Raw genomic sequence first — 25,121 nt, forward strand, 5'->3', positions numbered from 1 at the left:
TAATGTGCCAGACGGAAACACCCATGTGCTGTCGTCTTTGTTTACCTTTTATACGTCGCCATGCTTCCACTTGTAACCCCGTGTTGAACGTCGTATGAATTTTGGGTAATTCCCATGGGCAAAATCTGCAGAAATGCGGCTTTACGTAAAGTGTTCACAAACGTACAAAACATTTTCAAACACTTGAGGACTTGACAGAGGGACAGCCCTGAACCCTCAAAGTCCTCGAGTGTGGAGAATGCGATTGGGCATTAAACTAAATCTTTCCCCGGCAGATCTAAGATGGTGACGAGTGGGCAGAATGGAAGAATCACACCACATTGAAATGAAAATCACAGGTTATTTTAATTTCCGTAGTGGATTGTTCATTTATCCAGTGTGCTTTGCAAAAAACCTCTTAAAGATCTCTGTATCAAAAAAAACCAAAAGAAACATTTTGTACCATTACTACTTGGATATACATTCGCGAAATACTTTACAATTAAAACATGTCAGCATTACTGTGGATGTACAATATAAAGTCAATCACATCTACGTAAGTGATCTACAATTGCAGCCAACTCGTATATATAAAGTACCATAAAACAGCCAGGAAAATAAAAATATGTACATTTTCCTGCTTGAATAATTCAATTATAAACAGAATTACAGGCTCGGAACTTTTTAAATCTCTACGCACCCAATTAAGGACCATAAAGTGCCTTACTTCAAAAATATTCCAGTGATACGTGCTCCATGAGAAGCATTTAAATGATCAACATACAGTAAAATGCACACTTTCAGATATTAGGTCAGAATCAGCGCTATGGGGGTTTAAACACAAGGCTCAAACTTTCGATTCAAATAGAGTTAAAACTGAGTTTTAAAGCGAAAGTATACTGCTCTACGGAAGTCTCACATTTAGTATGAACCTTTAAATCACGTGTGTGAGATTATGTAAGGCTGGTTGCGGGGTGGACATTAGCGTACATATGAACATATAGGTGGTACCATCGACAGCGTTAACAGTGAACTACAGTGATCTCTGTTATGGGCATAGTCTTCCTGTTTTGCAGGAAAGAGAGGAAGTAGAAGATGAAGGCAGGTAAAGGCACGGGGAGATCGGTTTCCATGAGGGACGCGGTGTGATAACCCTCGTGACAGTTTTCCTTTCAGTTCAATCTAACTCCGTCGGAGGCCCCAGCAGAGGACGCGAGGTTCTCACTCTTTTAGTGTTGGCACACGGTACCTCCATCATGGACGCACCAACTAACTCCTCCACAGTCTCAGAACTGGAGTCTCTCTGAGAACCGACCGCGGGTTGAACGGTTTTTGTGGCTTCTTTCGCTTTGGTTCCAGCGACAGCAGTGTTTTTGGCTGAAGCAGATTAGCAGGCAGTCAGTAAAACAGACCACATGCTCGGTTCCTAGTGAGGAGAGAGAGAGACTTGTGACTCCTCACTAGTCCCAGTCTAAGTGCTTTACTGGTCAGCATGGACAAGCTAAGGCCGATGGAATCTGGTAGAAAAAGAGAGAACCGGTAGAGAGGTTATTCTAGACAATTCTTAGCTTCAAAACTCTTCAGGGAATCTTCAAAAGAGAGAACAGAACTAATAAAGTATTGATGACTCCGCTGAACAAACGTGGGAAACCAGTTGAAGTGAATTATTGATGGGCGCGCTATACAAGCCTGACCTGGTATAGATCCTGCTTTCTTCGTGAACCTCCATCTCTGAGCTCTTGAATTCATTGAGCTCCTTGCGGATGGCAGCCTGAGAAGAGACATGAAAGACACTTCAGCGGGGGAAAAGCTTTTATCCATTCATAGCGAGGCACAAAGCCGTGATCAAAGCCACGTGAACTTAGATTATTTCTGTCTGTTAACGGGCCAGACAAACTTAAAAAGAAAGATTTTTTTACTTTTAGTACAAATAAAACGTGCATGTAAAATAACGTCCCTTCTAACATACATATAATTCCTGTTCCTACATATTCCCTGAGCTTCACTGGACCAGGTATTAAGCAGCATCTGTATTGCATTCCCGGGATTCCTCCTCGATATTGAATCTGCTTGGAATGCAAATCCTCTGCCGTTATAACGCGCACAGGGCTCAGGCCCGCTCTTGCTAAGAAGCTGTAAGCCACAGGAGCGCTGTTAGCATGACGAGAAGGGTCGAGTTTCACCTTGTCAGCAGGAGTGAGCTTGGTCCACGGTTTATCGGCTCGCCGGTCGTACTCGTGGGCGTGGGTGCTCTCGACGCACTCGTGGAAACGCAGGATCTTCCTCTCCTCGAGTTCAGCCACGGTGGGTCTCTGGGACAGCTGAGGGAAAAGGAGCAGGAACAGTTAGATCTGCTTTAGGTGCCATGGTTCATAATAATAACAACCGAACAAATGTAGAACGAAGTTACTTCGTTGCATCCTGACCTTTCTCGTTAGCCTCCGTTTGATCTCGGACCTCTCCATCCGTCGATCGTCTTCATTCTTGGCTGCAGGAAGAAAAGACATTCCATGAGCGTGGGGGAGACACTGCAGCCAGTCAGGTAGATCTCACCCGAGCTGCCGCCGGAACGCCGCAGTAACAAAACCTTTAATCGTCGCCGTGCTCCGCACAAGGCGCTGCTTTGTTTCAGCGCGGGTGCGAAGCGGCGTCTTGGCCGAGTCGTTTGAGGACAGGAGTCCCGGATCAAAACTTGTTGACAGATTCTGAGAAGTACGATGTTAATACTCGATTCTGGGATCCAACTTGGGATCGCGGTGATGCTGCAATGATGTTTCAGTGTAGACTGGAACTCACAACACTCATAATGTTCAATACAGCAGGAGAAGGAATGCCAGTCTAATGCCGTCTAACCCTAAACCTACTGTAGACCAAACCCAACTGTGAATGTGACAGACGGTAGCTTTGCACATCGTTAGCTCACCACAGAGATGAACGGAGACGAAAGTAATAAAACCGCCCTAAATGTGAATCTGTCACACGGCCGTTACCCAAACCGCCTCATTGGATCAGTAAATGTGCTGATGAAGCGGTTCAGGAACACCTCTAATGTACGGCCATCCTACTGTATCTCAATCATCATCATCATTACAGTAACGATTTAGTTTATAGCATTAATATCAAAACAGATGTTACCAAGAACTTCAAATGAAAAGATCAACATAATGAGGACAACGCATACACACACACACACACACACACACACACACGTCGTCACAATCTGTGTGTAGGCTGCATGAAGAATATTTGATGCATATTTGAGTCAGTCTCTCAAATACATTTTTCACAATCACCATCTCACATTGAGAGGAGACACCCCAGGAGAATGGGCTAAAAAATATTAAATTGTCTGAAATTGTATGTTTCATAAATACGTAAATGTGGCATTATTTTATTAAATATGTGCTAATTTGCATACATCAGGGTACAGTATGAAAAACACAACAACCCCTGTGTAAAAACCTTCAGAATATAGATATGAAACCGGAAGGTTTGGTGTGTAAAAGTGCTACTGAAGTAAAGATTTCAGGCTCAGAGTCTAAGAAATTGATATATTGTATAATGCCATACGTTTTGCAAGACACTGCAGGGGGAATAGGGTAAAAAAAAACTACTGGATATCACCACGAAACTTCCAGTTCATGACTTACATTAACGATATTATTGTTTGTGTTACAAGTTTTCTGAAATGGTTCATTTACATATTTAAATGAGCCATTATCTAATGCTAACCTTTGGTGAATTCCGGAGAAATCGACAGATGCAAATAGACAAAGTAAATAAATAACCAAATATGTATTTTGGTTTTCGGTCTACTAGTCTGAAAGCTGACATGAAACACTACCAATACTGTGCAACGTGCTGTGTGTTTAGTGACTATCAATATGCCGGAGACAGGAAGGATGAAAGAAAAATGAAGAGGCTGCTTTCAGACCTCGTGGTGCAGAGAATGCAAATAAAGCACCAGGATGAAGGGAGAGCCTCACCTTGAAGGATGTTCCTCTGCTCCAACTCATCTGCTGATGGTCTCTGACTCAGCCGCCTGAAGACACAAAACACTGTTGACTACTCATTTTTAAAGGTAGGTATGTGTTATGTGTCAAAGGAACATATGTCGTCTCGAGAAGGGAGTTCCACGGCATGAGATGGGCGAGCCTCAAACAATATTACCTACACTTTAAATAATGTATGAAATCTGTCAAACTGCATCAGCCATTATATCAGACGGATGACAGAGACTTGGCAAAAATCCAATTTTACGACGAGGATATAAATCATCCATACGTGCGTCAGTGAGCTGATGTGGGTCCTTTACCTGGTCAGCGTCGTACTGATCTTGCGCCTCACTGCCGTCCACTGCTCCTTGTTCTGCCAACTCATGCTGTCCTGCTCCTCCTGAGACTCCCGTTCCTCTCGCTCTTGTCTCTCCAGCCTCAAGGCCAACGTGTCCTTCCTCTTCACACGACTCGCCAGCCCACCTGCTACACACATGTATCCATATTTAAAAAAATGTAAACACAACTCACGCATCACTTCAACATAGAACGTCAGTGTTGACTTGAGGAAAAATGAGAAACAAAAACTCCTTCTTAGGAAGCCCTTTGCCACCTACAAGGTTTTGAGAGCCCTCGTTATTCTACCGTCATTTCCACGAGTGTCTTCAGCTGCCTTTTGGGAAACTCCTTTAAAGTTTACGACGGTTGGGAAGATGGATTTTATGATCCTCTTCGCCTTCAGATACTTGAGGGAAATAGTCTTCTAAAGTCAGAGTCTAATCCTCAAATAGCTCGCTGTGTCTGACCAGCGGTCCGAACCCCAAATATACTTCATTAGCTGTCTAAATGACGAAGAAAAGCATTGAGGATACAATGAATAACCGATTACCAAAACAGTTGCAATCACACTTTGTTTAAGGTTAAAACTGTCAACATGCATGTACAAAAAAAAAAAAAAAAAAAAAAAAAAAAAAAGGTATTCAGGGAAAGCAAGAGATGAGACTCACTACTTGCATTACGGGCATGTGTATCTACAGTCTCTCACACGATTTAAATGCAGCAGTATGAGAAACACCATCTTACTTGGAGGGCCTTCCTCATCCTCATCGTCGTCTCTGTACAGGATGGGGCCGTCGGAGTCGGACTCCTCCTCGCTGTCCTCGGAGCCTCCGCCCTCATGGATGACGCTCACTCTGAGGTCCCCGACCAAACCCCTCCTGCTGCGGGGCTCCAGGTCCGGCTGGCGAGGAGGCCTGTGGGGATGAAGCTTCCGCAGCTCCTCCTCGATGTCAAAGTCATCGTCTTCTTGCCTGTAAACAAGGGCGGCGGTGAGGGAGCTGAAGATACTCACAGTCTGTCTTTTCTCTGTCATGTCCAAGTGTGAGAATAAACTTCTTGTAACCACAATGTTCAATTGGTATGCAGACAAGTATTGAAGAGGTTAACAAGATACAATTCTCCATGATTCTTATTTGGCTGACTGAAGAGTGTTGATCTCCTGCTTGTAGCTGTGGAGCAACATACTACCTTCAGGTCAAGAGCCCAGGAAACATTCAGTCTTTTTTTTTTTGTTAATTAGAAAGATGTACTTGAAATGGGGCAGAGCAAATCTGAGAGGAGAGTAATGACAAAACCAATTATAATACATTCAATAACAAAGAGTAGCTCAGAGAGTTCTGCTGTATCTTGCAAATTAACTTTATAATTAAATAGCATATTGAACATATCAAATAAATAAATCAATTTCTGAAAAGAGCAATCCAAATGCAGCAGTCACTGGGTCGAGTTTCATAGAATTACCCATAAGCCCTGCCTGAGTTGATTTTGAATGGCGTATAATCTTTGCATGACAAATTTGCTCAAACTGCTAAAAAGTAAGAGTAAATCGTGAACAAAATATGAATATGAAGCATATTCAATAGCTCGGTAAATTTGCTTCTTGATTTAGTAACTTCTATAAAATCTCAGAAATGGTGATGAATGGAAGCAATAAGGCAATTTTCTAGAACTAAGAGACTTCGACAAATGCCTTCTTTTGTCAAATCCCAATAATATTTAATTAACTATTATAGAAGGCAAAGAAAAACAGCTAATGTTTTTTTTTTTTTTTTTTAAATCACGTCTTGAAAAAGGACTGAGACGACGTTTTAAGAGCTAAACGACGGGCTAAACTTAAGTAAGCTCATCCTCAGCTTTCAAAGCAATGCTGTGCTCTCATACAAGAATGTAATGGACACTATGTGGGACACTTACAGCCGGAGAGGTTCAATGGTGACAGGGAGAGAGTTCCGTGAGCTCCCCCCCATCTCGGTGAGGAACTCTGGAGGAGACTCAAACAGTAGTGAGTGGGCCCTCTGGGAGCCGTCGGGGTTGGGCTGAGCTGGGCAGGGGCTGGCCAGAGCTCTCTGGATGAGGATGTGCAGGGGGATGGCTGGAAGCTGGCTGGGAGGCTCGGTGGTCGGGCTGGGGGGATCGGTTGTCACAGTGGGCACGGGACCAGAGGACGAGGCGCTGGGTGGCTGGAGCGACTGAACCCTGGGAGGAGATGGAGGTATGTGGGTCGGTGGTGAAGGCAGAGACTCGGCGAAGGTTTGAGGCTCTGCTGCGTTTGCTTTGTCCTCATTGTTATCTCCTTTAAGGACAGCAGGGGGCCCCGGTACAGGGGCCGAAGCTGGGGCAGTGGCGGGAGGCTCCGGGTCCTGACTGGGAGGCGAAGGGTCCCTGGCATGGCGCTTGGTGACCGGGGTCATCCTCTTTGGTGGCGTCGGTGGCGAGCGCTTAGCGTGCGCCGGCACTATGATGATACCACTGCCAGGATGTGGGAGCTCAGCTGTTAAAGAAAGAAGAACAGCAGGAATCAAGACATGTTGTACAGAATGATGCTCACGAACATAACCCGCCGGCAGAACGCGAAGATGCACATTCAGGCCGTAGCAGTGAAGTTATGTTTTATTAACAAAACAAAGCAAGTATGTCAATAACACGTTTTAGTTGTGGAGAAAAGATGTTACTGCCGAGCTGGTTCTGAGTCAGTGGAGGGTGACGCGAACATTAACACACACCTGAATCAACAGTCTGTGAGTAACATCCATTGGGATCAACAAAAGCATTCAATGCACTCCAGCAGACTAAATGTCCATCCTGTCTCCATGCAATGTTTTCTTGCAAGTTAAATTAGAAGTGCAATACACATGCTTGATGTTAGAACTGAGGTGAGGTACTCCATTATGCTATGAGGGGGGGTGAGAACTGATGCAACCAATCGGCAGGCTCGGTTAGGATGGATCGAGGTGTGGCGCCCCGCTGGGTACCTGAGCGGGCCTGGACGGCTCTGTGCCGCAGGTACACGGGTAGAGAGAGGTAGTGGCCGAGCTCACTCTGGCGTCTCCAGCTGGTCCAGCAGCAGGGCTGCCTGACCTGAGAGCCCCTGTTCAATGAGGAAGCTGGCAAAAATGAGCGGAGATGTCAGGGACAGGGCTGGGTTTACATTCCGAGACGGGAGAGAAATTCAAGAGGGCGGTTTCGGGATTAACGCTCGTCTTGCTTTGACACGGTCCAGGAGCAGAGTACACGTCCCTCCCTAGATATTGAAACAGCCTCTGTGGAAAAAGGACTCTGAGCACGAGATAAAAATGATTGTGTTCATTACCCTGGTTACATAAAGGACCATAAACTCTGATATTTCCCATTGACACAGAATTACGGTTTTCTGAAATTTCTGCTCATTCATTATGGTTAAAAAAGGGAATGAATCGCAGAGAAACACAATTTTCATCCCAGTTAGAGAGAGAGCGATAAATCAGCTGGAGTCAGCATTTTGTAGAAATTCGTATCAGTGTACATGTCAGTACACAGAACAGAAAAGCCTTCCCCCCTGCTCCCAGCACGACGGTCAACCGGCATAATCATTTATATCTATCCAACCAATGCGTTTATGATTAAATTGTTTACACGAGCACAACCATAGATCTTGACTGAGGGGTCAGCGATGGATGATTCCACTCATCAACTGTCAGTCGGCAGCCCTAGTAATCTCAGAGAGACAATAAGATACTCTGTGCAGACTGTGAATGAAAGCGGTAGGATGTATAGAAACCTCGCCTAACAAATGGTGGTGGAATGTGTCACTGCCACAGATACTGTTTCAAAGAGACAGTGCTGGGATGGGCTGTAAACAAGAGCAGCCGTGGCATTCTGGGACAAAGAATAGGACTAAATACTAAAAGACAATCAGTGTCAACCTGAGGTCCAGGGAAGTTCTGCTGGCACTGCATACAAACAATGCAAAGACAGGCCGCTGCACGTCTTCTCTTCAGAAACTGGTGGCTGTACACACAGAGACCGGAGACTGGCAACACACGGGAAAACACCAACAAAGCAACTGTGAGGCTCCAGATAGATTTACTGTCAACACTTAAAGAGCCTTAAACATCCACTGCCTGGACGTTGTTAACAGCAGCAACTAAATATAGCTGTCAATAACTTTCTCTGACTCAAAGAGGAATAACTATTTCCTGCATCTGCTTGTTGACATATTGAACTTTGAGAGTCTCTTGCTCCGCCTGCAGTGTCTTCCTCACTTCATACACTAACTAAAGATGATTAAGTTTAAAATCACAACAGCCATAACACTGAAATAGGTGTGGGCACAAACCTTACACAACCAACATACCGCGTGAATCCCAACGTTTACGTCATTGACTCCTCACAATCGTAAAAGGAGTACATCGTCCCTGTTTTTAGGGACCCGTTATAGTACGCTCAACTCCTCCACTACGTTCAAACTACGCCAGCATGTTTGAACTGCTGGTTCAACAGGCTGCTAACTGTCCCACAGGTGCATGAACCTCTCCACCAATACATTACTCGACTAGTGGCAAACACTGCAACAGTATTCTGGGATGATGCTTGAATGGCCAAGTGGTACATGGCCCTGTGTGGTGGTCCAGCATTTGACATGTAATTATAATCCCATAATGCTCATTTTGGAAGTTATTTGCTTAAAAAGTAAGCGACACAAAGACCAGCGGTTTATAGATGGAGGCTAATATTTTATGGCCAAAAAGCTGCAGACACCAACAAACTCACCAAATAGTGCAGGGTTGCTGTTGCGGTTGCTGGGTTTGGGTGGAGGGACCGGAGGCTGCTTGGCGTGGGGGGGGACAGGCGGCGGCATGTCAGAGTCAGCTGAGGAAGGAGCAGCGAGGGGGGGACGAGGTGGGTCCTCAGCTATGAGGGAGACCGTCCTTGGGGGCTTGACCACAGCTACAGCAACAGCGGAGGAGGAGGAAGAGGAGGAGGATGAAGATGAAGAGGAGGGGGATGGACTCTTGCCAGACTCGGTGGAAGGTGCGGAAAGAAATTTAGGGGGCAGCAGAGCTTGTTTGGTTGATGGGAGTTCATGCTGAGGGTCTTTTGGTGGACGAGGGTCAGGGGTAAAGCGGACGCCGGCGGACTCTACAGAGGACACACACAAACGCAGCATTAGAAACATCACGACAACAAAGTTCCCACCGTTTCTCTACCTTAAACACAAAAGGGGAACCGCATGTGGTAAAATATTTAGGAAAGACATGCGTTGTTGGTGAACCTTGTAAAGAAGATGTTACTGGAGGATGAAAGGTAACATGAATCAGACGATCTAAAGTTCACCAACCGCAGACATGGAGAAAGATGATGATCTAAATCCATGCAGTATCAAAGCTTGATGTTTCAGTTTGTTGAGCTGTTCAGATTAAGCTGGTTGGCTTCATAAACCCCGTCAGAGATACAGTTCAATCATTTACCCAGAGTTACAGCACCATCAGGAGACTTTGGTTTGCACACATGTTGGTATTTCATCATAGCAAAACATTCACGGACTACTTCCTGGGAAATAGTAAGTCAGTATTTTCGCTTACACGTCAACCTGACACAATAAAAACAAGTACAAACAAGACAGAACTGCTTCGTCAACTGACACATGGACAATGTGGAGTACAATAAAGAGTTTGGGCTATTTTAACATAAGAGTTGAATGTCACAGGTTGGAACAAGGTTAGCTAGTGTAATTAAAACAAGAGAGAGATCTTACCCGAGCGGTCTCTGAACTCTGTCGCCTGGTTGTATCTGGGCAGGGTCGTCCTCCTGTCAGCCTCCGAGGCTGGACGAGTTCTCTTGTTGTCCTCTGAGGACGTCTTCAGTAGAGAAGGCCGCAAGTCCATCGCAGAGACGGGCCTGACGATAGACCGCAGGTCATCCATGGGCCGCTCTGGCTTTTCTCTCCGCTCCTTCTCATCTCGTCGCTCTCTTTCATTCCTCTTGGCCCAGTCATTATCTCTGTCTTCTCGCCTGTCTCGGTCATCTCTCCTCTCCCTGTCGTCTCTTTCGCCTCGCACGTCTTTCCTCTCCCTGTCTTCTAGTTCTCTGTCATCTTTTCTGTCGTCTCTGTTCTCTCTCCTTTCCCTCTCAAGCCGCCGATCCTTATCTTTGTCCCTGTCGTCCCTCCTTTCTCTATCATCGCGCTCCCTGCGTTCCTTCTCGTCGCGATCTCTGTGCTCCCTCTCGTCGCGATCCTTCCTTTCCCTCTCGTCTCGATCCTTCCTTTCCCTCTCGTCGCGATCCTTCCTTTCCCTCTCGTCGCGATCCTTCCTTTCCCTCTCGTCGCGATCCTTCCTTTCCCTCTCGTCGCGATCCTTCCTTTCCCTCTCGTCGCGGTCCTTCCTTTCCCTCTCGTCGCGGTCCTTCCTTTCCCTCTCGTCGCGGTCCTTCCTTTCCCTATTGTCTCTCTCTGTTCTTTCGTCTTTCCAGTCTCGCCTCTCTCTGCGGTCAACTCCCCCCTCCCTTCTTTCCACGTCTTCCCTGTTCTTCCTTCCTCTGTCCTCCCGATCCTCCTTGCCGTCTCGCCTCTCTTCTCTGCGGTACCTATCGTCCTGTGGAGGTCCTCGGGGTAACGATGCTCCTCTCTTGTCGACATCTGATGGAAGGCGGCTTCGTTTGTCCACGTCCACAGCGAGCCGCGCGTGAGAGTCCACGTCCAGAGGTGCCCGGTTACTCCGGGAGGCGTCGGACGGCGCTCTGCTTCGACGTTCATCTCCTTGGGGCGGCCTGAGGGTGTTCCCCTTCATGTCAGATTCCCCTCGAGACACTCGCACCCCTGGTTCAGACATCCTGTCCATGTCCATTGGCACAGGGTGCCCATTTTTCACTGGTGGGGCTTTGGAGTGGTTAACATCATTGCTCTCTGTCCCATGAAAACACAAGTAGGGAAATACAGTTAGTGTCATCAAAAATGGAGCCAATTCATCTGCAGAATATTCCTCAACAAGAACAAGTAAAGCTTGACCTACCATTTTCTGGGATGTCCTTTAAAACCCCTCTGGCAATCAACTCCTGGCGACTTTTTCTAACAGAAATTCTTCTTTCCAAGACTGAAAAAAGAAATAAAATAGACAAAGAAATCAGCATAATGTAACACACATACCAGAGGGAAATAAGAAGCCCTTGCATCCAGCATACCTATCGATGTTTCAGAAAACTTTTCACTTGGCTTTTTCTTTCTCCATTTCCAGGGCTTGAAGATATTCCCCATTTTGGAGAACTTGCCTTTACGTTTGGTTGGAGGCGATCCCCCAACAGAGTTTCCTTCCTCACCCCCTGTTGTGCTGTGTTGCAGGTCGACCTCATCGTCTGCATGAACACGACAGGATTATTTTAAAGATGCAAAACATAAAGAGATCAATACACACCAACAGTCACACATCAGCTACAGATTCAAAGAGCTGTGACTGAACAACATTGCAATAATAATCATAATAATAATAATAACAATAATAATACACTTCAGCATTTACTGCTCATTACAAATGTAATAGTCATGTTTTTTTCAACAGACCAGTTCATTGCGTTCATGTGAATATAACTGATACGTCCCAGTTATGTTGATATTAGTCAGGCTTACCACAGAATTCTTGGCAAGCGTCTATTACAAATTGGGCACAGTGGAACTTAATCTGCAGTCTCACTAAATGCCCACATCCGGATGACACGTAATTGCCGGTGGCCTGCGAGGATAGCGAACACGACAGTTCTAGTTTATAAACAACTGTCATAATTTCCAACACATCAGTCAGATATGATGCTATGATGACTGGCTGATGTACAGGCCAAACCTCATGTAGTAGAAACCCTAATTTTTAGCTTCCAGAGACAATCATCCAACATAACAACTAAACAGTCCCTCTCTGGTGGCTGTAACAGACACATTTTAGATTCCTGACCAGGTATGCATGTCCAGACATAGGCCAGGGCTCAGCTCGAAGCTGCCACAGAGTGTGAATTAATAGGATTTCTGACACAGTAGCGATGGGTTTAGAAAGGACCAGGAAACATCTTCTGCATTTGTCTGGTGACGCTATTGTAAGGTGGACTTCTTTTGGAAAACAAACTATAAAATTAAATGATTAAATATCAGCTATTGGCACTTGAAAAAACATAATTAAAATATCAAAAACAGTCAGTCAATTCCTTACCCTAACATTACAACAGTGATCACAGTCAGACGTGTAAGTCGTGGTTCATAGAATGAATGGGGTCAACCAACACGTACAACAGCGGAGACAAATTGGGTTGATAGAGGCAAGATATGAGGAATGATGAAAAACAAGGTGAAAACTGGGATCCAGTTTCTTTCCAGCAACACCATAACTGACTGATTTCAGCTGAACAAACAGAGGACGGGCTAACCTGTCTCACCACACACTGACTGGTATTAAATGCTACAGGGTTGTCACACACATGTTTCACTAGAGGTATTGAACATGAATTATTAGCTTTTACAATCTCTATAAAAACCTGGAGGTGAGTTTTTTCGGAGATAAATGTATCACGAGTCAGGGAGGAGAGCTAAAGGGACAGCAGGAGGTGTTAATGAGTAACACGGGATTTATTAATCGCTTACTAGAATTTGTTCAATCGGGAACAGAAGAAGTGTCAGTGCACATGTCCAAGGTTTTTTATTTTCTGTAGCTGGCAGTTTCCATACAGTTTAGATAAACTAATAACTAATAATGTTTTCATGTCGGATAGAATAAGAAGAGTGTGATCTCATCCAGATTGCAGTAAACTCCTTTCCTGCAGCGCTTCATCTGACCAGCTCGTTGTAGCTAAGGCATCTTTTACCATTCCTTCTTCGATCTCTGACAAATCTGATCTGCTTGTAATATGTGGGCTACAGCCCTTTCAATAATAAACGTCTGGGTTAGGCTCTGTTTAGCTATAACTTTCATCTCATTCATGTCCCGTGTAATCAAGATATATTGGCAGATAGTGGGGTTTTGGGGCGATATGACATTATCTTCTCGCAGGATCTCAGCTGCATTGCCAGGTAATGTGATTTGGGCAGAGATGGAGGAGGAGAGTGAAGATATAAATAGAGAGCAGGAGGAGGAATCCCAAACAACCCACGAAGAGGAAAAGCTCTGCTTACATGATTACCAGACATTTACACATTTTAGTTTATTGTGACAGCGGTTTGAAATGAATGAATACACTCAGAGAGCAGACCTCTGCCAAGGCCATACCCTCACAATTTTAACAGAAGTGAAACATGATTTGTGTGCCCGCTCCCTGATTTAGATCTGCACACAATTTTATGGATTCTTTTGTGACCCATGCTTCACCCAGTTTCATGAAAATCAGGCCAGTAGTTTTTCCATTATCTTGCGGACAAACAAATCAAACCAAAAACAGAACCTGATGTGGTCCAGTACCTCCCCGACAGATTATCAAGTATACTTCTCTGTGACACAACCTGTATTTAAAGTATAATGCTGCGACTGATTCACATAGGATGCTTTTATCAACTGCTGACCATGATCATCTGTACTCGTCGTCGGTGTAAACCTGTTCAGTTCGACTCTGCTACCACAGCAATGGGTGCACGGCTGGAGCACAACACAGTAACCAACAGGCCAGACTACAACTTGTAGTGCAAACATGACACGAGGCATTTCCAAACTATTGCGCGGCTACACTGTATCTCGTATCACACGGCAGGACAGAAAGATCCGTACTCTTCGGCCTTGACCTTCTTTTTAATTGGCCCTTTGTCTTCCCACTACCGATAAAAACATCAAAGCTTCAGAAAAAGCAGGTCGGATTAGGTTGTACGTCAAACTTGTTTGATATTCTTTACTCTAAGAACATCCCTGTTCATTACCTCCAATGTGTGCGCACTGCTTTTCTGTGTCGATGCATAAATGTTTGTTTGGCACACATGTATCTTCATGAGTTGAGACTGTTCAGACAGATTTTGCCATGATACACCCACAGTTCAGTCACACAGCCAAGTGCTGGTTAACTGGTATTTAACCATGTATGACCCACTGTTGCAGCAATGTTAGTTTAGTTGTATCTAACCACCGTGTGAGGTGAAGCAGGTCCTTTCATGTATGTGTTATGCTGAAATGCGGGCATATGGGAGGTCAGTGAACTCTGTGCAGCGTTCTGGCCCTCGCAGCTATTTCTGACCCCGACACCAGCGGCTGTTAAACTGGGAGTGGTGGTGTGGCAGTGACAGAAGCAAAGTGTGATGTGGTGACCCCGTACTTTGGAGCATGACAATCTGAGACGGCTGCTTTCCACAGAACCACCGGAGAATTTAAAAAAGGCAACGACCCCGAACAGAGGAGGTGAAAGCCAAGCGGAGAGAAACATCGTACAATGCTCGGACCAAACACTGATAGGCATGAGTCTATGAAGTGATTCTAAACGGGGAGGCTTGTTTCATCAAAACCTGAGACTAGTGACAACATGTAGGCTTCTGTGAATGTTCAGCCAGTCTACGAACAAAAAGCTCTGATTCAATACCTTCAAGTCCTCTGGTCAAGCCGTCCATTATGACTCATGCCAGTCACATGACATTTATAGTTCACCCGAGGCAAAAATACACTCTGCATGGAGAGCAAATACTCAGCAAAGAGGATGTTCTCATGTTACTCGTTTCAGTCAGGCAAGAGTGTCGAGAAGTGTTTGAACAGAAGCCCTGCAGTAAAATATAAAGCAAATATTGCTCCGACGAATTACAAGTCAACGGCTCCTCTTAACTAACAGCAGGACGCGATCAACAGCTCAGTGTCAGCACATTACAGGCTGTGATGTTATGCAGAATAGCGGCAACGGACAGGAGGGGGCATGTGTTACTCAGTTACTCGATTCCAACAGCTGCAAACTGTGTTATTAAGGAGAATTCGTAGGTGTGCAAATAGCGCTTGAAAGAGGATCCGCATTTTGACAGCAAAAACAGGTTCTGAAAGAGGGACTTCAGGGTTCTCTTTACACCTGTAGACTACAATATGACTTGAGAAGACAAGTCATTTGAATAGAAACAACAGCAGCAGCCAGATCCTCATGGGGGAGAGCTGGTGCCTTGTAGCCCCAAATCTTGTCTTTTTCAGAAAAAGGGTCCACAGTGAGGAGGAGCGCCGGGTGCAGACAGAGAGATGTTTGTGTGGTTTGAACGTTTCACAATCACCACATTCCATCTGCACACATTCTTCTATACCCGTCTGAGCCTGCCGCCTTCTAGTTTCTCTCTACGCTGCAAAACACCTGAACGCAGTATCCTCTTGTTGCCGTTTCCACTGTGAACACACGCAAACACGCCCGGCTGTTTACCCATGTAAAAAAACCCAGTCAACATGTTCACGGCAAAACCATTCAGTGCCGAGCTTTCTGGTCCTTCGACTCACCCGCGTCGTGTTGGGCTGGTTGCTGGGCCACAGTCTCACTGCTAGCACTGTGTCCCATGCTACGGCTCCCGTCCCCGCTGGCCTGCCGGGCCCTGCCTCTCCCGAGGCCAGAGGCAGGAGAGGAAAACCTAACGCCACCTCGCTCTCCTCAAACAAGACATAGAGCTCCTGTAACTCAAGACCGCCTCGACTGCTCACTTGTGTTCGTTTAGTCTCTCCCTTGTCTCTACAGTCTTGCTCTCCCCCACCCTTCAGCCTGATTTGGTCTCCCCCCCTCTGCTTCCTCCCTCCTTCTTTCCCTTTAAAACACAAACACACTCTAAGTTCCTAGGTCCCTCCCTTTCTTGGAGCGCTGACTTCATGAATAAGGTACGTCAATAAGGTAATCCGGCAGATGCCTTTCATTCCAGAGAGTAGATTTTTGAGCATTGAGCTTTTGGCCAGCCGAGCCATCGAGCCTCGAGGGATTTGCAATGTGGTGGGCGCCCCCTGCTAGCACCGGTTCATAGGCTGACAAACAAAACACGACTCCCTGAAGGGCGAAGGGCGGACTCCGCAGGGTGAGGTAACTCGAGAAGTGGAAGGTGAGCCGAGCCGAGGCGGAGCTCGAAGCCGGAGAAGAGGAAGTGACACGGCGGTGGTGTCTAATGACTCTCCAGGGTTTGTCCTTTCAAACTATGAAACGCATGTGCGAACCAATGACACTTCTAGTCGATAGTAGCAACTCAGTTTTACAACTACAGATATATTTCCCGATATGGGTATGAATGTTTTTATTAAAACATCTGCTCCTTAGTGTCACACACTGTCTCTCAATCTTTCTGAAACACATCTAAGAGTATCTTAAAGTGCCAAACAAATACTAACAACCTGAGCAGACACAAGGCCTGAACTAGAGGCCTTAATATCACACACATATCACACACGCAGCCTGTGTCTGAACATTTCTATTAGAGCACCGTGTGATCAGGTTATATGTAATCAGTGTGTGGGAGGAAGAGGAGGTCCTCCCTGCATGTTCGAGATACAAATGGAAACAGGAATAAGGATGTTAGCCTTCTGAGAATCTGCCTGAATTGCCTGGACAAGCCAGCGTAATAACATGTTGATGACGGGGGTATAAGATTAATATAATTCCTTAAAAAGTATACTACTGGTAGTACATTAGGATGTAATAGATTGAAATGTTTTAGTTTAAAGAGGTTTGGTAGGGAGCGATATGAGCTATAACTAAATTAAATCCATAATGAAATGTTACATCACCGTTGCTCACTGTGTCACCCACTCAAGGTACAGCATGTGAGCACAACTCCTGACACAAATATGTGAGGAATGCAGGACAACAAGTCAGCCTTTTAGTAAAAGGACCGTAATCAGGACAACAATCCAGGAAACCATGAGTAAACAGAGAAGGATCACAAACTACGACATCTTCTAAATTATCACCCATCATGTCACTCAGCAGCAGATGGAGACAAACACGTTTTCGGTTTTTTTTTCCAGGCTTGTAAACAATCCACTCTGAACATGAGAGCATGATTCACACAAATACTATCATAATGTGTCATCGTAACAACCCCAAAACATTCAAATACTAATATGACTTGAACACAAGCAAACACGCTTAGATAACTCCGCCCTTTCAGATCAAATTACAAGGACATGTGAAGCGTTGTTGCCAAACAGCCATGGTATCACTTTAAGGAAAAAGGCCATGGAGGACGTATATCTTTAATACGTCCACATCTTTAATACTCGGACACAAGACCAGGCAGGGATGAGTAGATCAAGCTGTCTTTATCTGGCCCAGCAGCCTATAAAGGGAGCTGTGCCCTGTCCCGTGTTGGCATTTCAATGGAGCAGAGGAATAACTGACCATTTAATTTCAATACTGTCAATCATTTTACAACTAATATTTCAGCAGAGACAAATTTATCAGTGTAAAAAAAAAAAAAAAGAACATCACAGTTTACATGACGTGAAATATAAATCCTCAGCATTTAACATCAGATAAAAAGCAGGTTTACTCACGAATACATTCAGACTGAACAGCCATCTTTAGGTATATCCCCACTAGCAAATACACTGCAACTGTCCAGCCAATGGGAAAGAAGCTCCTCTGCGCTAAAGGAGTGTATACGATGGTATGTTGAGGTCCGTCAGTGATCGAGGACAGAGGTGAAATAGACACAAGGCCACGAGTGACAGCGAGAGAACCCGTCAGCTCTGCTAACCTACAGGTGTGTCCTCTGGGCGGGAGCCAATCAGATAGCGGCAGTGTCAACAGAACAATGCGTGACAGGGCCCGCCCCTTAACAGCCAACTTCATAACCCAGCACTGGGTTTGTTGACTCACCACTTTCTGTCATCATGATAGTATCGTTGAGATAACACCAGTTTAAACTACAGTTTTAAACTCAAATTATACTGAGGTCTGTTTTATATCTTTAAGTAAAAATTACTCAGATTATTTGTATATGTTTTTAATCTGCTGACATATGTATGCTATAAAGCACAATTAAATACAAAAAAGTATGACATGCTTACAGTGTTAAACCTACAAATTATACATTTTCTTACCAGGATTTTCCATCACAGTGTCCAAAGCTCAGCAGTCAGCAGCTTCTGAAACAAATGAACAAAACGGTTTTTTTTAACAGATTATCAACAAGTGAAAACAATCTTAATTCACAGCTCGTACATCACAAGAACTGGAATGAAAGATACTCTCATCAAAAATAAAGTTTGAGTGGTTCGGGGACGACGGAATTCAAGAGCAGCCGATATTAAAGTTAAACTTTATAGAAACTTAACTGAAGTTATTCCGATCATTGAAGACTTTAAAGATTTAAATTATTAGTCAGTAAGTCAGTGAAAGGCTCTCAGGGCACTTCAACAGATTGGATGTTCTCTGCAGTTAATGGGGAAGCTGAACAAAGCTCTGTTGTGTTAGCCAAAGACAAAATAGTGCTCTAATTAACTCACTCTGACTGGAAATCAATTGTGAAAACTGCGAGACTATTAAGCAAACTAATTACACAATCGCATAAAAGAATCATCTAAAAAGACTGAAAATACATCAAAGTGCTGAGTACGTAACTAAAATGAAACCTGTTTTTTTTATTGAAGTCCATAAACCACGATGCTTGTTGCAACTAAATAATGCAAATTACCGTAACATGTCAAACCAATGACGAGCAAAACGAGCTCAGTGTGTGTGTGTGTGTGTGTGTTTGTGGTGTGTGGCAGAGAGACCTGCTAATTAAGTGATGCCAACAAGCTGTTTGACATCACATCTGCCCAAAGCTTCCACTAGAACAGTGAAATATGTGGAGCTACGTCTCGATGCTCAGTTAGTTCATTTGAAAAGCTCACCTGACGGCTGTTAAGCCAGGCTTACTTCATAAACCTTATTTTCAGGTAAGTCTGTTGCATAAAGAAGGTTTAAATGTATTGTATGAGTTACTATGAGAAATATTTGTGCTTAATGTATGAACCCCTTTACAATTTTGTCTCGTCCCCAGATTATATCTAGATACGATTTAACCTTTTCACATTTACACCTGGTATTAATACAAGTCTCCACAAACACCAATACTTTCATGTGGTCAAGCACGATCCTATTGCATCCGATCACCCAAAACACATTTTAAGGCGAGGTGTAAGTTTCAAAGTTAAGCACTTCTAAAACTAGACTTAACCTAATTAGCTTCAGCCGGGTTTCTACTGTCATGGTCCTTGCTTTCTTCAGCAGCGGTCAGCAAATCATTTAACTAGCTGATCAATGATCTGTCAATCACACATCAAAGAAGAGTAGTACTGTCCAAACTCTCAAGTCTGGGATGAAACATTTCCCCACAGTTCAGAACCATCTGCCTTCAAATGGGAAATAAAGATGATTAATAGCAGGGAAGCAATTAAATGACTTTTAAAAAAGGAACTGATGGCAACAACACACGACACTATTTAGTTACAAAGTCACAATTTGAATGTCCTGTTGCTTTAAGAAAGAGGGGAATGATCATAGGGTCAAGATCAGGATTACACGCACAGATAGGAAACAGACATTGACAAAAAATTAAGACGATCTGTGTCGACTCTCCCAGCAACTTTTCAAATGATGGCCTGTGATTCAGCCTGTGATTGGTCAAAATCAGTAGGTGCGGCTCGATCACGCACAAACAGGGGATGGTCCTAACAGCAGTATCAGGCTGCACTTTGGAATGTCAAAAGTCCCTTGAAAGCCTGTGTGACTGAACAGGCTGCACAATGTGTACACTGCAGCAGAAAAGGCAGCATGTAGCCTGGCTAGTATTCCACCTTCTTATCAGCTGGACTAGGCCAACTTCTTAAGGATTGATAAAGTGCTGCTTCTCTGTGAATTCAGCTGGAAAAAAAAGGTAGTTGTGATGAAATACAAGTGCAATAAGACAATATTATAAAAGGCTGTCTTGTTACACCAACTTACTTCTACTGAAGATCATCGATCGTCGATAAAAAACCCATAAACGCTATCCGTGAGATTTGGCTTTGATTTCTGGTTCCAGCAGGAAAACAGCAAAGTCATTACGGCACACCTGTAAAATATACAAGGAGGAACTATAACAGGAGGACAAATTGTCGACTTCCTTCCTCATTACCTCACATGGAAACTAAAAGAGGAAACTGCGACTGGCAGCAGCTAGTTTCAGCCTTCTCAGGAGCAGACAACCCTCTGCCTGGTCAGCATTGGTTCAGTCCAACTGGTTTGACAAGTCTCGGTGTACAGTGTACACAGCTGCAAGCAAGACTACACGTCAGTACTGAACTCCACTCAAAAAGATCCATTAAGAGGCTAGTATCCACTACTCCTGTGTGTATGTCACTGCTAAATATTAGCCTCAGGTTTTCCCTGAAACGTCCACAGGAATAATCATCTATAGAGCAGATGATGAAGTCAAAAAAATACATACAAGTAGCCAACAGGTCACATGTAAGAGAAAAACTGCTGGAACTGCAGTTGCATGATGAACAAATCTGGATTTCTATGGCATAACTTACTCATACTATATCAGCTAATCAACAGCGGTAGCCCTACTAGATTTAGTTTATTACCATTTCAAATTTAATTTTCTCCATTTATTATTGATTGCTAGCAACATGCTCGTAAAGAGAGAGAAGCCGATACATCCTTAAACTCACAAATAATTCACTAGATAAAGTTCAGCACCACTGCAACCCAATTCTGTTCTCGAATATCCTCCTGGAGCACCGGACCCAGACAACAACTAGCCGATGCAGCAACGCAAACACAGAGGTGAGGTTAATGTGAACAGCTTTGTGTGCATACAAGCCAGTAAACTAGAGCAGCTGAGTACCGCGTGAACATGTACAAACCCACACAGGTTCACACAGTCTCGTCGTTATTTCACACAGCATCCAAAAGGTTGAGCAGGAGATGGGATGTTATCTTTTGTCCCATATCAAGCAATTGCTTCCCCACCTTTTGTGAACCGTGCCCACATGGGATCTCTCAGAAGTAGACAACACGGGAGTACAATTTTAAGAACAGGAGGCAAAATGGCTTCCAGATTTTCAGGTTTGGCAATAGGATCAGGAACAGCTGATATTTCAGTATTTTAAGTCAAGTGTCTGTCCTTTTCAAGGATGAATAAAGAGAGCTGGATACGGTGTTGGAGGCCGGCTCCTGTCGTTTCTGTGAAAGTTGTTCAGTGGCGCATGAAGCAAAAATGGTTTGACTTCCGAGTAGAAATTACCCGGATGTTCCGTTACAATGTGCCCGTAGAGCAAGAGCATTAGCGTTTGCTTTAAAATGTCAAGACGATGTCAAATAACAGAACAAAACACAAACTACAAAGTGACACTGAACAAGATGCTGGCCATTATGTTGTGCATGTTTGCATCATAATGCTAGGCGGACTATGAGGTATTATATTGCTAAAGACTTTTGTATATTTAGTAATCATGCAAGAACAAAGCTTAATTTCAGTTTCTAAATGCATTTATCTTAAAACACCCTTATTTTTACTTTCAACAATAATGAATGATCTTTTATTAAGGAAGTAATCTGATGATTGTGAGAAAAGGGTAAGATTTTCTTTTGTTATTTTTTTTTAAATAAGAGCATATTTCTTCAGACAATGCTTTGAGAATAAAATCGTGGGTAAAAGAGGACATTGGTAAGCAGGGAGTAACTCACTCTAATAAATCAAAGCACACTGCACAGCCACAGTACAACCAATCATGTTGCCTGAGCAAAGCAATAATAACTTGAGATTGCTCAATGATGCACTTTAGAGGTATTTCATATTCTAGCTGACACAACGCTTTTGAAAAGTTAGCATTTAAAAGTCAGATGTACTCTGTTTGCACTGCACTGCATTCATTCATTTTACACAATCATATTTGTTCACTGTAAGCTCCCAATTAGCACATTAAGATCTCCCAGTTCATTGGAGAAAAGAGAATGGAGCACTGCAGAGCGCAGTACAATCAGCCATCGGGCCTCGCTCATTCTGCTGACTTGGCAATCACTACATGGAGAACCAAGCTGGAGTTTGCTTGGATGTCAATGACTCACTATTGACAGCCAGCTGATAATGGCGTCTGATTACATAAGTCCCACACAGATCCACAAGATCGAAATGCTCAAACAAATGAACAACATCTGAGCACATCCATTCTCTATTGATTCCTACTGTACCCACCATAGCAGCTTGTTTTTACCAAATATAGACACTTTTATAGTTTGTTCCCCATCTCAAAATGTCCTAGAAATCAGGGCATACTTCTTCCAAGTCTGCAGAGTGCGGTTAGGTATCGTCTAACGTGGGAAAAGTTCCAGAAGTATATCTTTTTTTGCACAAATGATGAATGACTCCTATCCTATAATGTTAAGAAATCATTCCTGGGTAGAAACTTATATCTTGGCAAAAAGCCTACCTTTACAAAAAAACATTTTGTATTAAAAGTTTCTGAGATAGCCTCACTAACAGATGAATTAAATAGAAGCACTTATCTATTCTGCCGAGGTAAAACATGGCTTCCAACAGGTTTGATAGCTGCCATACATACATGGTGTTATTGCAAACTACGCCAACATCTACGCGTATCTCGTGAACACCCCCCAGTCCTTACACAAAAGACGAGTTGGAGTGCTACAAAGGGCTCGCCACTTATAATCAGTTTGTCAGTGGATGGGTCCGAGACGTCAAAGCAACGGTCGTCGACAATTCTCATCTCGTCATTGGAAGGGTAAATATATACAGATCTGGTCCGATATTTAGCAATATTCAATGTTTACTCAGTGCAAACAGACACGTGTGTTTGTGTACATTGTACATGCATGTCATTGTGTGCGTAGGAATTAACTTTAAACTAATCCCTAACTTCATCCGACGTCGCTTGGATAGCTCCTTCATGTCATTTCCTTGATGTGTAATGACCGCTGGCAAACGAAAGAATGATTTCTTGTCTCTATCAGCTCTGCTGCCACAACCAAAGACAGCACAAAAGTTCACCACCATGCGACTCAGCCGTGGATGCCAGTGGCTTTGTGTGTACTCCAACATGGCCGACAGCTAAACTGTGACGTCACACGGGACCACTCTATATGAGCCATGGTAGGTGACTATTTCTCTGAAAATCAATGCCAACATGCCCCATCAACTTCACAACCGCATTGCAAAATTGTTACCCACCTTTCAGCATCTAGATTGAGACAAAGATTTACAAAACACCTCGTCGAGGTGTTGTCCCTTCTCGGATGCAACATTCCACTATCCGTATACAAAGCACAATAACATGGCTGACCCGATAACAATGCCACCTATCTAGAACAAATACACTGACTAAAGCTGCAGCTCCTCTTTGTCAAAAAGAGTCATGTGGTGTCCTATAGGGCGTATTACCAGTTTCGGTCGGTACTAACAGCACTTTGGTGCTTGTTGGGACAAGTAGACGGGCCTGTGAATGGAATGCAGGGGAAGCTTTCACATGGAGACAAGTTGCTTCCCTTTGCAAGCCAAATAATTCACACCTGAAGCCATTGTAATGTATAAAAGCTACAGCCGCCATTCAAAAAAGGTCGGAGGACTCGGTGACACAAGTTAGGAGAATTACAAAACACAAATAAATTAAATGGGGCTTAACATTCACACAGCTGTTAAGGGACTTGAAAAACGTCCACTATGATAAGCCATTCAGACTATCTAAAGTCACGTGTACATCCAGCTAACACCAGACAGGTAACGTTAAGGTTACAGGTAGCGGTATGCTAAATTGGGAAAAGTTAAAGACTATAACTTCACTGCAACACAGTCTGAATATAGTTATTTACACTGCTTTTTTCGGTGTCCCTGTGTATACTATGCCCCTTCTAATTGCCCGACCCACACTAGATTTGCGAGCTAACGATAGAGACGCATCACAAAGAGCACTGCCATAATGCTAATCCTCTAGCTAAAGTAAGTCAGAGCCAGCAACAGGTACTCTAGCATTAGCCTTGTTAGCTAACGTGAATTAGCTCATACTTCATTAAAACAGACGGGTGTATTATGGCGCATAGAGGCTACTCACCTTTTCTTTGTAATCTGTTGATTTATGTGGAAGTGTATCCAGAAAAAAGGCAGGAGACGTAATTTGTTTTTCCTGTATCTCGTCCTTGATTACTTCTGACACTTGTCGCTGCTGTTGTCCATCACAGGGAGAAGAAAGCAAAGGCGGAACCAGCTTAACTAACGTTACCTTTTGACCCAAATAAAGTCACAAAAAGTAACTTTCCGTAAGCGGGCGACAAGATAAAGCACACACGCATCGACTGAATTCAATACAACAATGTCTAGAGAGCCGCCTAAATGTTGTATTTAAATGTTTGTTAATACTTTGCTGTCAAACGGTGTTGCATGTTAACTCTGTGGGGAGAATAAATAATGTTGCGCATGCGCACTTCTTAGCAGAGTAGCTGTCGCTTCCCCCACCTAGAGAGTAAACCCAGAGCCGTTTAATGAGAGTCACGTAATCTCCAGTCACTCCATGGGCCTTTATTTATTTACAGCAATGGCGGCTCATGCTCATGGAGCCTCACGGTAGTTCCCGGAAGCTAGTCGCGTATAGAGTTGCAGCGGAACCGTTCGTGATGGACTTTTACAAGTTAAGACGTTTTAAAGAAAGAGATTGTATATTATCAGCACAACTGATTCAAATGAATATGTGCATTAAAGCATGTGAGTGGATTTACCACCACTAAATTAGTAGATGAAGAGCATTTTAACAGATTACCGAATTTGACTGGATACAATTAGCAACACATAACGGTAAACATGGCAAGAACATCCTAATTATTAATAAATAATAATAATACCCAAGTTAAGTTTAAATTAGGCCGATTTAGAAAAATGAATCATACTAGACTAACTGG

At 43.8% G+C, this 25,121-nt stretch overlaps 1 protein-coding gene across 4 annotated transcripts; it reads right to left on the bottom strand.

The window, feature by feature from the left end:
- Positions 1-320: 320 nt before the first annotated feature.
- On the bottom strand, positions 321-24,609 carry phactr4a (phosphatase and actin regulator 4a). 4 transcript variants are annotated; one of them, XM_079287995.1, is made up of 15 exons: positions 24,281-24,609; positions 18,284-18,328; positions 11,472-11,642; positions 11,303-11,383; positions 10,048-11,196; positions 9,063-9,431; positions 7,286-7,417; positions 6,228-6,804; positions 5,058-5,284; positions 4,295-4,460; positions 3,966-4,021; positions 2,406-2,467; positions 2,163-2,300; positions 1,674-1,750; positions 321-1,496 (listed from the first exon to the last, which is right to left on the bottom strand). In XM_079287995.1, the coding sequence occupies exons 2-15, from the start codon at positions 18,294-18,296 to the stop codon at positions 1,481-1,483; spliced, it is 3,234 nt and encodes a 1,077-aa protein (XP_079144121.1). In that variant the 5' UTR covers positions 18,297-18,328; positions 24,281-24,609; the 3' UTR covers positions 321-1,480. The 4 variants fall into 4 exon arrangements, with proteins under 4 accessions (XP_079144121.1, XP_079144122.1, XP_079144120.1 ...); XM_079287996.1 differs by lacking the exon at positions 24,281-24,609 and adding an exon at positions 23,404-23,486; XM_079287994.1 differs by lacking the exons at positions 18,284-18,328; positions 24,281-24,609 and adding an exon at positions 15,704-15,961.
- Positions 24,610-25,121: the final 512 nt, after the last annotated feature.

This window comes from Melanostigma gelatinosum (genome assembly GCF_949748355.1).
Source record: "Melanostigma gelatinosum genome assembly, chromosome: 17".
Taxonomy (NCBI): Eukaryota; Metazoa; Chordata; class Actinopteri; order Perciformes; family Zoarcidae; genus Melanostigma; species Melanostigma gelatinosum.

Bases quoted from the DNA above. Each gene is read 5' to 3' on its own strand.
- phactr4a (XM_079287994.1), bottom strand. From the start codon at position 15,761: ATGGGACACAGTGCTAGCAGTGAGACTGTGGCCCAGCAACCAGCCCAA. The intron at 11,384-11,471 runs GTATGCTGGATG...TTCTTTTTTCAG, and splicing joins GTTTTCTGAAACATCGATAG to TCTTGGAAAGAAGAATTTCT. The intron at 7,418-9,062 runs GTGAGTTTGTTG...CATTTTTGCCAG, and splicing joins CAGCAACCCTGCACTATTTG to CTTCCTCATTGAACAGGGGC.